The following is a 13529-nucleotide window of genomic DNA, read 5'->3' on the forward strand; positions in this document are numbered from 1 at the left end:
GGAACTTGCGGACAAACCCTTATCTAAACCATCCTGAAGAAACTGTAAAATTCTCGGTATTCTAAAAGAATGCCAAGAAAAATGATGAGAAAGACACCAGGAAATATAAGTCTTCCAGACTCTATAATATATCTCTCTAGATACAGATTTACGAGCCTGTAACATAGTATTAATCACAGAGTCAGAGAAACCTCTTTGACCAAGAATCAAGCGTTCAATCTCCATACCTTTAAATTTAAGGATTTCAGATCCTGATGGAAAAAAGGACCTTGTGACAGAAGGTCTGGTCTTAACGGAAGAGTCCACGGTTGGCAAGAGGCCATCCGGACAAGATCCGCATACCAAAACCTGTGAGGCCATGCCGGAGCTACCAGCAGAACAAACGAGCATTCCTTCAGAATCTTGGAGATTACTCTTGGAAGAAGAACTAGAGACGGAAAGATATAAGCAGGATGATACTTCCAAGGAAGTGATAATGCATCCACTGCCTTCGCCTGAGGATCCCGGGATCTGGACAGATACCTGGGAAGTTTCTTGTTTAAATGAGACGCCATCAGATCTATTTCTGGAAGTTCCCACATTTGAACAATCTGAAGAAATACCTCTGGGTGAAGAGACCATTCGCCCGGATACCACAATACCCTGTTCTCTGATTACAGACAGAAGGGCACCGAGAACCTTTGTAAAAATTCTTGGAGCTGTAGCTAGGCCAAACGGCAGAGCCACAAACTGGTAATGCTTGTCCAGAAAAGAGAATCTCAGGAACTGATAATGATCTGGATGAATCGGAATATGCAGATATGCATCCTGTAAATCTATTGTGGACATATAATGCCCTTGCTGAACAAAAGGCAAGATAGTCCTTACAGTTACCATCTTGAACGTTGGTATCCTTACATAACGATTCAATATTTTTAGATCCAGAACTGGTCTGAAGGAATTCTCCTTCTTTGGTACAATGAAGAGATTTGAATAAAACCCCATCCCCTGTTCCGGAACTGGAACTGGCATAATTACTCCAGCCAACTCTAGATCTGAAACACAATTCAGAAATGCTTGAGCTTTCACTGGATTTACTGGGACACGGGAAAGAAAAAATCTCTTTGCAGGAGGTCTCATCTTGAAACCAATTCTGTACCCTTCTGAAACAATGTTCTGAATCCAAAGATTGTGAACAGAATTGATCCAAATTTCTTTGAAAAAACGTAACCTGCCCCCTACCAGCTGAGCTGGAATGAGGGCCGCACCTTCATGTGGACTTAGAAGCAGGCTTTGCCTTTCTAGCAGGCTTGGATTTATTCCAGACTGGAGATGGTTTCCAAACTGAAACTGCTCCTGAGGATGAAGGATTAGGCTTTTGTTCTTTGTTGAAACGAAAGGAACGAAAACGATTATTAGCCCTGTTTTTACCCTTAGATTTTTTATCCTGTGGTAAAAAAGTTCCTTTCCCACCAGTAACAGTTGAGATAATAGAATCCAACTGAGAACCAAATAATTTGTTACCCTGGAAAGAAATGTAAAGTAGAGTTGATTTAGAAGCCATATCAGCATTCCAAGTCTTAAGCCATAAAGCTCTTCTAGCTAAAATAGCTAGAGACATAAACCTGACATCAACTCTGATAATATCAAAAATGGCATCACAGATAAAATTATTAGCATGCTGAAGAAGAATAATAATATCATGAGAATCATGATCTGTTACTTGTTGCGCTAAAGTTTCCAACCAAAAAGTTGAAGCTGCAGCAACATCAGCCAATGATATAGCAGGTCTAAGAAGATTACCTGAACACAGATAAGCTTTTCTTAGAAAGGATTCAATTTTCCTATCTAAAGGATCCTTAAACGAAGTACCATCTGACGTAGGAATAGTAGTACGTTTAGCAAGGGTAGAAATAGCCCCATCAACTTTAGGGATTTTGTCCCAAAATTCTAATCTGTCAGACGGCACAGGATATAATTGCTTAAAACGTTTAGAAGGAGTAAATGAAATAACATAATTTATGCTTACCTGATAAATTCCTTTCTTCTGTTGTGTGATCAGTCCACGGGTCATCATTACTTCTGGGATATTATCTGCTCCCCTACAGGAAGTGCAAGAGGATTCACCCAGCAGAGTTGCTATATAGCTCCTCCCCTCTACGTCACCTCCAGTCATTCGACCAAAGACCAACGAGAAAGGAGAAGCCAAGGGTGTAGTGGTGACTGAATTATAATTTAAAAAATATGTACCTGCCTTAAAAAACAGGGCGGGCCGTGGACTGATCACACAACAGAAGAAAGGAATTTATCAGGTAAGCATAAATTATGTTTTCTTCTGTTATGTGTGATCAGTCCACGGGTCATCATTACTTCTGGGATACCAATATCAAAGCAAAAGTACACGGATGACGGGAGGGATAGGCAGGCTCATTATACAGAAGGAACCACTGCCTGAAGAACCTTTCTCCCAAAAATAGCCTCCGAAGAAGCAAAAGTGTCAAATTTGTAAAATTTGGAAAAAGTATGAAGCGAAGACCAAGTTGCAGCCTTGCAAATCTGTTCAACAGAGGCCTCATTCTTAAAGGCCCAAGTGGAAGCCACAGCTCTAGTGGAATGAGCTGTAATTCTTTCAGGAGGCTGCTGTCCAGCAGTCTCATAGGCTAAACGTATTATGCTACGAAGCCAAAAAGAGAGAGAGGTAGCAGAAGCTTTTTGACCTCTCCTCTGTCCAGAATAAACGACAAACAGGGAAGAAGTTTGGCGAAAATCTTTAGTTGCCTGCAAGTAGAACTTGAGGGCACGAACTACATCCAGATTGTGTAGAAGACGTTCCTTCTTTGAAGAAGGATTTGGACACAAGGATGGAACAACAATCTCTTGATTGATATTCCTGTTAGAGACAACCTTAGGTAAGAACCCAGGTTTAGTACGCAGAACTACCTTGTCTGAGTGAAAGATCAGATAAGGAGAATCACAATGTAGGGCTGATAACTCAGAGACTCTTCGAGCCGAGGAAATAGCCATTAAAAATAGAACTTTCCAAGATAACAATTTTATATCAATGGAATGAAGGGGTTCAAACGGAACACCCTGTAAAACGTTAAGAACTAAGTTTAAACTCCATGGCGGAGCAACAGTTTTAAACACAGGCTTGATCCTAGCTAAAGCCTGACAAAAGGCCTGGATGTCTGAATTTTCTGACAGACGCCTGTGTAACAAGATGGACAGAGCTGAGATCTGTCCCTTTAATGAGCTAGCCGATAAACCCTTTTCTAAACCTTCTTGTAGAAAAGACAATATCCTAGGAATCCTAACCTTACTCCAGGAGTAATCTTTGGATTCACACCAGTATAGGTATTTACGCCATATTTTATGGTAAATCTTTCTGGTAACAGGCTTCCTAGCCTGTATCAGGGTATCAATAACCGACTCAGAAAAACCACGTTTTGATAAAATCAAGCGTTCAATTTCCAAGCAGTCAGCTTCAGAGAAGTTAGACTTTGATGTTTGAATGGACCCTGAATCAGAAGGTCCTGTCTTAGAGGTAGAGACCAAGGCGGACAGGATGACATGTCCACTAGATCTGCATACCAAGTCCTGCGCGGCCATGCAGGCGCTATTAGAATCACTGATGCTCTCTCCTGTTTGATTTTGGCAATCAATCGAGGAAGCAGTGGGAAGGGTGGAAACACATAAGCCATCCTGAAGTTCCAAGGTGCTGTCAAAGCATCTATCAGAACCGCTCCCGGATCCCTGGATCTGGATCCGTAGCGAGGAAGTTTGGCGTTCTGGCGAGACGCCATGAGATCTATCTCTGGTTTGCCCCAACGTCGAAGTATTTGGGCAAAGACCTCCGGATGAAGTTCCCACTCCCCCGGATGAAGAGTCTGGCGACTCAAGAAATCCGCCTCCCAGTTCTCCACTCCCGGGATGTGGATTGCTGACAGGTGGCAAGAGTGAGACTCTGCCCAGCGAATTATCTTTGATACTTCTATCATTGCTAGGGAGCTTCTTGTCCCTCCTTGATGGTTGATGTAAGCTACAGTCGTGATGTTGTCCGACTGAAACCTGATGAACCCCCGAGTCTTTAACTGGGGCCAAGCTAGAAGGGCATTGAGAACTGCTCTCAATTCCAGAATGTTTATTGGCAGGAGACTTTCCTCCTGACTCCATTGTCCCTGAGCCTTCAGAGAATTCCAGACAGCGCCCCAACCTAGAAGGCTGGCGTCTGTTGTTACAATTGTCCAGTCCGGCCTGCTGAACGGCATCCCCCTGGACAGATGTGGTCGAGAAAGCCACCATAGAAGAGAGTTTCTGGTCTCTTGATCCAGATTCAGAGTGGGGGACAAATCTGAGTAATCCCCATTCCACTGACTCAACATGCACAATTGCAGCGGTCTGAGATGTAGGCGTGCAAAGGGTACTATGTCCATTGCTGCTACCATTAAGCCGATCACCTCCATGCATTGAGCTACTGACGGGAGTTGAATGGAATGAAGGACACGGCATGTATTTAGAAGCTTTGTTAATCTGTCTTCTGTCAGATAAATCTTCATTTCTACAGAATCTATAAGAGTCCCCAAGAATGGAACTCTTGTGAGAGGCAAGAGAGAACTCTTCCTTTCGTTCACTTTCCATCCATGCGACCTTAGAAATGCCAGAACTAACTCTGTATGAGACTTGGCAGTTTGAAAGCTTGAAGCTTGTATCAGAATGTCGTCTAGGTACGGAGCTACCGAAATTCCTCGCGGTCTCAGAACCGCTAGAAGGGCACCCAGAACCTTTGTGAAGATTCTTGGAGCCGTAGCCAATCCGAATGGAAGGGCTACAAACTGGTAATGCCTGTCTAAGAAGGCAAACCTTAGATACCGGTAATGATCTTTGTGAATCGGTATGTGAAGGTAATCATCCTTTAAATCCACTGTGGTCATGTACTGACCCTTTTGGATCATGGGTAAGATTGTCCGAATAGTTTCCATTTTGAACGATGGAACTCTTAGGAATTTGTTTAGGATCTTTAAATCCAAGATTGGCCTGAAAGTTCCCTCTTTTTTGGGAACCACAAACAGGTTTGAGTAAAACCCTTGTCCTTGTTCCGACCGCGGAACCGGATGGATCACTCCCATTAATAATAGATCTTGTACACAGCGTAGAAACGCGTCTTTCTTTATTTGGTTTGTTGACAACCTTGACAGATGAAATCTCCCTCTTGGGGGAGATAATTTGAAGTCTAGAAGGTATCCCTGAGATATGATCTCTAGCGCCCAGGGATCCTGGACATCTCTTGCCCAAGCCTGGGCGAAGAGAGAGAGTCTGCCCCCCACTAGATCCGGTCCCGGATCGGGGGCCCTCGGTTCATGCTGTCTTAGGGGCAGCAGCAGGTTTTCTGGCCTGCTTGCCCTTATTCCAGGACTGGTTAGGTTTCCAGCCTTGTCTGTAACGAGCAACAGCTCCTTCCTGTTTTGGTGCAGTGGAAGTTGATGCTGCACCTGCTTTGAAATTCCGAAAGGGACGAAAATTAGACTGTCTAGCCTTAGCTTTGGCTTTGTCTTGAGGTAGAGCGTGGCCCTTACCTCCTGTAATGTCAGCGATAATTTCTTTCAAACCGGGCCCAAATAAAGTTTGCCCCTTGAAAGGTATATTAAGTAATTTGGACTTAGAAGTTACATCAGCCGACCAGGATTTTAGCCACAGCGCCCTACGTGCCTGAATGGCGAATCCTGAATTCTTAGCCGTAAGTTTGGTTAAATGTACTACGGCCTCCGAAATGAATGAATTAACTAGTTTAAGGACTCTAAGCCTGTCCATAATGTCGTCCAGCGTAGCGGAACTAAGGTTCTCTTCCAGAGACTCAATCCAAAATGCTGCCGCAGCCGTAATCGGCGCGATGCATGCAAGGGGTTGCAATATAAAACCTTGTTGAACAAACATTTTCTTAAGGTAACCCTCTAATTTTTTATCCATAGGATCTGAAAAAGTACAGCTATCCTCCACCGGGATAGTGGTGCGCTTAGCTAAAGTAGAAACTGCTCCCTCCACCTTAGGGACCGTTTGCCATAAGTCCCGTGTGGTGGCGTCTATTGGAAACATCTTTCTAAATATTGGAGGGGGTGAGAACGGCACACCGGGTCTATCCCACTCCTTAGTAACAATTTCAGTTAATCTCTTAGGTATAGGAAAAACGTCAGTACTCGCCGGTACCGCAAAGTATTTATCCAACCTACACATTTTCTCTGGTATTGCAACAGTGTTACAATCGTTAAGAGCCGCTAAGACCTCCCCTAGTAATACACGGAGGTTTTCCAATTTAAATTTAAAATTTGAAATATCTGAATCCAATCTGCTTGGATCAGAACCGTCACCTACAGAATGAAGCTCTCCGTCCTCATGCTCTGCAAGCTGTGACGCAGTATCAGACATGGCCCTAGAATTATCAGCGCACTCTGTTCTCACCCCAGAGTGATCACGCTTGCCTCTTAGTTCTGGTAACTTAGCCAAAACTTCAGTCATAACAGTAGCCATATCTTGTAATGTTATCTGTAATGGCTGCCCAGATGTACTAGGCGCCATAATATCACGCACCTCCCGGGCGGGAGACGCAGGTACTGACACGTGAGGCGAGTTAGACGGCATAACTCTCCCCTCGCTGTTTGGTGAAATTTGTTCAATTTGTACAGATTGGCTTTTATTTAAAGTAGCATCAACACAGTTAGTACATAAATTTCTATTGGGCTCCACCTTGGCATTGGAACAAATGACACAGGTATCTTCCTCTGAATCAGACATGTTTAACACACTAGCAATAAACATGCAACTTGGTTACAATCTTATTTAACAAAAACGTACTGTGCCTCCAAGAAGCACTAAACGATTAAATGACAGTTGAAATAATGAACTGAAAAACAGTTATAGCATCACTCTTTAAAAAACAACACAACTTGTTAGCAAAGGTTTGTTCCCATTAGTAAAGTAACACTAATTAAATTTTAAACATAAAAATCACAGAGCAACGTTTTAAAACACAGTCACTACATAAGTCTCACAGCTCTGCTGAGAGAATCTACCTCCCTTCAAAGAAGTTTGAAGACCCCTGAGTTCTGTTAGAGATGAACCGGATCATGCAGAAAATACAAGAGTAACTGACTGGAAATTTTTGATGCGTAGCAAAGAGCGCCAAAAACGGCCCCTCCCCCTCACACACAGCAGTGAGAGAGAAACGAAACTGTCATAATCAAAACAAGCAAACTGCCAAGTGGAAAAATAATGCCCAAATATTTATTCACTCAGTACCTCAGAAATGCAAACGATTCTACATTCCAGCAAAAACGTTTAACATGAATTAAATACCTATTAAAAGGTTTAATGTACTTTTACAGAGTAATTCCGGTGAAATACCATCCCCAGAATACTGAAGTGTAGAGTATACATACATGTCATTATAACGGTATGGCAGGATTTTCTCATCAATTCCATTCAGAAAATAAAAACTGCTACATACCTCAATGCAGATTCAACTGCCCGCTGTCCCCTGATCTGAAGCTTTTACCTCCCTCAGATGGCCGAGAAACAGCAATATGATCTTAACTACTCCGGTTAAAATCATAAGAAAAACTCTGGTAGATTCTTCTTCAAACTCTGCCAGAGAAGTAATAACACGCTCCGGTGCTATTGTAAAATAACAAACTTTTGATTGAAGTTATAAAAACTAAGTATAATCACCATAGTCCTCTCACACCTCCTATCTAGTCTTTGGGTGCAAGAGAATGACTGGGGGTGACGTAGAGGGGAGGAGCTATATAGCAACTCTGCTGGGTGAATCCTCTTGCACTTCCTGTAGGGGAGCAGATAATATCCCAGAAGTAATGATGACCCGTGGACTGATCACACATAACAGAAGAAACCCAATTTATCCCATTCTTTGGAAATTACTGCAGAAATAGCATTAGGAACAGGAAAAACTTCTGGAATAACCACAGGAGATTTAAATACCTTATCTAAACGTTTAGAATTAGTATCAAGAGGACCAGAATCCTCTATTTCTAAAGCAATTAGTACTTCTTTAAGTAAAGAACGAATAAATTCCATTTTAAATAAATATGAAGATTTATCAGCATCAATCTCTGAGACAGAATCCTCTGAACCAGAAGAGTCATCAGAATCAGAATGATGATGTTCATTTAAAAAGATTTTTTACGTTTACTAGAAGGAGAAATAACAGACATAGCCTTCTTTATGGATTCAGAAACAAAATCTCTTATGTTATCAGGAACATTCTGCACCTTAGATGTTGAAGGAACTGCAACAGGCAATGGTACTTTACTAAAGGAAATATTATCTGCATTAACAGCCGGAGGAATAGCTACCAAAAGTTTACAGCAGATACACTTAGCTTTGGTAGATCCAGCACTAGACAGCGATTTTCCTGTAGTATCTTCTGACTCAGATGCAACGTGAGACATCTTGCAATATGTAAGAGAAAAAACAACATATAAAGCAAAATTGATCAAATTCCTTAAATGACAGTTTCAGGAATGGGAAAAAATGCCAAAGAACAAGCTTCTAGCAACCAGAAGCAATGAAAAAAATGAGACTGAAATAATGTGGAGACAAAAGCGACGCCCATATTTTTTAGCGCCAAATCAGACGCCCACATTATTTGGCGCCTAAATGCTTTTGGCGCCAAAAATGGCGCCACATCCGGAACGCCGACATTTTTGGCGCAAAATAACGTCAAAAAATGACGCAACTTCCGGCGACACGTATGACGCCGGAAACGGAAAATAATTTTTTGCGCCAAAAAAGTCTGCGCCAAGAATGACGCAATAAAATGAAGCATTTTCAGCCCCCGCGAGCCTAACAGCCCACAGGGAAAAAATAGTCAAATTTTTGAAGGTAAGAAAAAAAAAAAAAAAAAAAAAGATTAATTGAAGTGCATTATCCCAAATATGAAACTGACTGACTGAAAAATAAGGAATGTTGAACATTCTGAGTCAAGGCAAATAAATGTTTGAATACATATATTTAGAACTTTATAAACAAAGTGCCCAACCATAGCTTAGAGTGTCACAGAAAATAAGATTTACTTACCCCAGGACACTCATCTACATGTTTGTAGAAAGCCAAACCAGTACTGAAACGAGAATCAGCAGAGGTAATGGTATATATAAGAGTATATCGTCGATCTGAAAAGGGAGGTAAGAGATGAATCTCTACGACCGATAACAGAGAACCTATGAAATAGACCCCGTAGAAGGAGATCACTGCATTCAAATAGGCAATACTCTCCTCACATCCCTCTGACATTCACTGCACGCTGAGAGGAAAACCGGGCTCCAACTTGCTGCGGAGCGCATATCAACGTAGAATCTAGCACAAACTTACTTCACCACCTCCATCGGAGGCAAAGTTTGTAAAACTGAATTGTGGGTGTGGTGAGGGGTGTATTTATAGGCATTTCGAGGTTTGGGAAACTTTGCCCCTCCTGGTAGGAATGTATATCCCATACGTCACTAGCTCATGGACTCTTGCTAATTACATGAAAGAAAGGGAAAAACTTTGTTTTACATTTGAATCATCGTTTTTAATGGTGATCACCTGCATACTAATAGAAAAGCGACCCTTTATTTGATAGGAGAACCTTTTAAATTAGGCATCCTTGTGATTGGGCCTTTGTTATAGCTACCCTTTTAACCATACTTCAGGCACTTTTTTTTTCTCCACTGGTAATCACTGTATTTAGTCATTTTATAGTGATTACCTTCAACCTAGTGAGACATTCAGGCCCTCAGAGAATGAATCATGTCCTCTTTCAAATAAGGTGTCACATATCTCTCTCTCTCTCTCTCTCTCTCTCTCTCTCTCTCTCTCTCTCTCTCTATATATATATATATATATATATATATATATATATATATATATATATATATATATATATATATATATATATACACTGTATATATATATATACACACACACATATAACAAATAATTAAACATAATGTAGAAATTTATCTTTCACTTGTAATAGTCGGTACAAGATTAATTAATTTCCAAGTCCAAATTATTAGAAGTTAAAACTGACAGTAAACTGTACCTCTGGGACATGAATTGAGAAACTGCCGCTATTTTCCATAACGGCGGTGTTAAAGCCACGTTCATCATTTCCTGCTGTAAAAGTTAGATCCTGTATTGAAGAAATTCAGAAGCATTAACAATTCAGTCAGCTAAATGAAGACACAGAAATAAAACTTAGCAGCCCATTGTAAGAACCATTTACTCAAGAAACAGAGATAATGTACCAAAGAATACAATGGCTTTTTATGGACAAAATGGAGAAGAAATACATTTATAATAAAGTTTTCAAACTGAAATACCGATATTAACATAATTTTAATGACCTTATGGGTTTTTTAATGAAACTGCAAAGAACTATATTTTTATACAGAATCTCTGAAGTTTTATTCACATGCAGTAAAAAAGTGCATCCTTATTATTTGGTGAAGTATTCTATTGCATTTGTTTAATAAAGTACTTTATAGCTTAGAGAGGGAATGACTTGGGGTTAAACATGATTTATGATGGATTTGTTTTAATTAAATTGGTTATAGGAAATAATACCCATCTCTAATGTGTATAAACAAGGATTTTAAAACTGTAGTTTGTATTGCTTGTTGAACTAATTAATTATATTGTCTATCATAAAGGGACATTAAACACTTTGAGAAGGTAATTTAAAATGATAAACTGTATATAAAAAAACCTCTACAATATACTTTGATTATTTATTTTGTCCCCCTTTCCTGTAATTCCATTCTGAAATTGTGAAATTTTCAGTTTCTATTAGAAATAGAAGTGCAGAACACTGTTGCACACTCTAGTGACCTATTTATAATGGTCCCTAATCGGCCACAGCAGAGAAGGTAACCTAAGTTACAACATGGCAGCTCCCATTGTTTTATAGACACTAAAACTTTACACTTATTTTGTCAATATTTACACAACTAACGAAACTTTAAAAAATACATATTTATGTTATTCTCAGACTAATCTTTTCTCTGAATGCATCATTCTATTTAGCATTTATTTAGAGTTTAATGTCCCATTAAGATAATTCAGAAAACTGGATGGACTTAATTGTCTCTCTCTGTTATTGAGCAATATCAATACGCCCTTAACATTGTTTTGCTATATCTATCAAACAGCAGAAATGATCAAAAATTATCTAAATAAATATACTTATTAAACCTAGAAATTATGATTGGCTTGCATAGCGACCATGTGATATTGGGAGCCCTTATAACTGGTGAGAAAGGAGAGTTCAAAAATGTGCTAAAATCTTTGAGAGGGGGCAGTGTTAGAGTATCAAATGAACGGTTATTAGCAAATGCGTGTGATTAACATAGGAAGTATGCACACCGAATACCAGTGTAGTACATTACAATCCATTAGGATTCAACTAGAAGAGGTTATGGTCAATACAAAGCTTGATAAAATTAAGCTTCACTACATAACAAAAATAAACAAGAATGAATACTTAGTACTAAAGTTAACAGGTTGGTCTGTATATCTAAATTATATTTATCTTTTTTTTTATTTGCCTTTGACCCATTTCCTAAAAGATTATTTCAATTTGTAATAAAAATAACTAATAAATAAAAATAAATATTTACCTTATAGATATCAAGATTTTTTCCTTGAAATGTTATTGTAGTCTTACGATCCATGGGAATAATAGATGGATCAGGCTGAAAAAACTGTGGACAGTCTTCTTCCTGAAATATATTGTTTATCTTATGGTCAATAGCGACAAAAAATAAAATATAAAGGTCTCTGTAGTAATTAGGAGGAAAAAGCAGTTGTAAAGAAGTGTTAGACATCACACAATATATAAATGAAATAAGCAAATGATATTGGGACATTTATACCTAACAATAAATATCATACATATAAGTCTAGTGTGTGCGTCTGCATGTCAGCCAGCAGGGTGTCCTAAATACCACACATAATAGACTACTGTGGGGGAGCAGTGAAATTCTCGTAGGGTATAGCTCGAGCGCCAAGCCAACGGTGCACAAGAAATTCTTCATGTGTTCAAAAAATACTGCTGTAATATTCAGTGCTTTTAAATTGCGCACAGGTTTAAAACTTAAAGGGACACGAAACCTAACAGTTTTCTTTCCTGATACAGATAGATTATACAATTTTAAACAACTTTCCAATTTACTTCTGTTGTCAATTTTGCTTCATTCTCTTGTTATCTTCTATTGAAGAAGCAGCAATGTACTCTTGGGAGTTAGCTGCACACATTTGTAAAGCCAATGAAAATGAACATACAAATTCAGCCCCCAATCAGAAGCTAGCTCCAAGCTTGAGTCTATCTAGATATGCTTTTCAACAAAAGGTACCATAAGAATGAAGCAAATTAGATAATAGAAGAAAATTGGAAAGTTGTTTAAAATTGTATGTTCTAATGGAAACATGAAAGAAAAAAAATGTGGGTTTCATGTCCCTTTAACGTGGCTGAAACCTCAAATTTTTCTTTCATGATTCAGATAGAAAATACAATTTTTAAAAAGTTTCAAATTCACATCTATCAAATTTGCTTTGTTTTCGTGTTATTTGTTGAAGAGATATCTAGTTGAAGAGAGATTAGCACTGCGGAATCTGTTGGCGCTATACAAATACCTGATAATAATAATAAACATATCTAGATATGTCTGCAGTACCACATAACAGGAAATAGAGCTGCCATCTAGTGTTCTTGCTTTTGTATAAGATTGTTGAAAAACTGCTGCCATATAGGGATGCAGACACGGGCACACTCCTGAACTTACCTTCCTGTTTTTCAACAAAGGATAACAAGAAAATGTGATGATCGAAGTAAATTGGAAAGTTATTTTAAATTGTATGTTCTATCAGATTTGTGAAAGAATATTTTTTTGGGGGATTTATGTCCCTTTAACTATCTACTTGTAATACCAGAATGTGCATTATTCTTTGAGTGAAGCCACACCCAAAATAACCCATAATCCAACCCATAATGTTTGAAGTCATTTTTTGGCACCATGGCATTAATTTAAAACTTTCATGGAAAATGCATTTAAATATATTTCATCTGTTCTAATAGGGTTCTTTCATACGCATGATATAAATGTTTTGATTTTAATTCCAAGGGACATTTTACACTAGATTTGTCTTTGCATAAATGCTTTGTAGATCCATTTATATAGCCTATCCGGGAGTGTTTTTGTAACAATGTATAGTTTTGCTTATTTATAAATAACATTGTGCTAATTTTCAGACTCCTAACCAAGCCTCAAAGTTTTAGATGTATACCGATGTCTACAGATTTAAGCTGGCTCCTGTTTGTCTAATGCAGGGATGGGGTACCTTGGCCCTCCAGATGTTTCCGAACTACATTTCCCATGATGCTCAACTGGACTTCAGAGTGCCTAAGCATCATGGGTAATTAGTTCTGAAACATCAGGAGTGCCAAGGTTCCCCATCTCTGGGCAAATGGGTCTTTTCATATGCAGGGAAGGGAGGAGTGT

The 13529-nt window shown here is 39.2% G+C and overlaps 1 protein-coding gene across 1 annotated transcript in view; it reads right to left on the reverse strand.

The window, feature by feature from the left end:
• Nucleotides 1–13529, reverse strand: part of LOC128643598 (plexin-B2) — a gene marked incomplete at its 5' end in the record, with an annotated part of 65900 nt that overhangs the window by 23022 nt on the left and 29349 nt on the right. The window contains 2 exons of the mRNA XM_053696442.1: nucleotides 10073–10162; nucleotides 11649–11750. Of these exons, the coding sequence (XP_053552417.1) occupies nucleotides 10073–10162; nucleotides 11649–11750 (192 nt within the window). The remainder of the gene's footprint in view (nucleotides 1–10072; nucleotides 10163–11648; nucleotides 11751–13529) is intronic.

The sequence above is a fragment of the Bombina bombina genome, unplaced genomic scaffold (assembly GCF_027579735.1).
Source record: "Bombina bombina isolate aBomBom1 unplaced genomic scaffold, aBomBom1.pri scaffold_1173, whole genome shotgun sequence".
NCBI classification, from domain to species: Eukaryota; Metazoa; Chordata; class Amphibia; order Anura; family Bombinatoridae; genus Bombina; species Bombina bombina.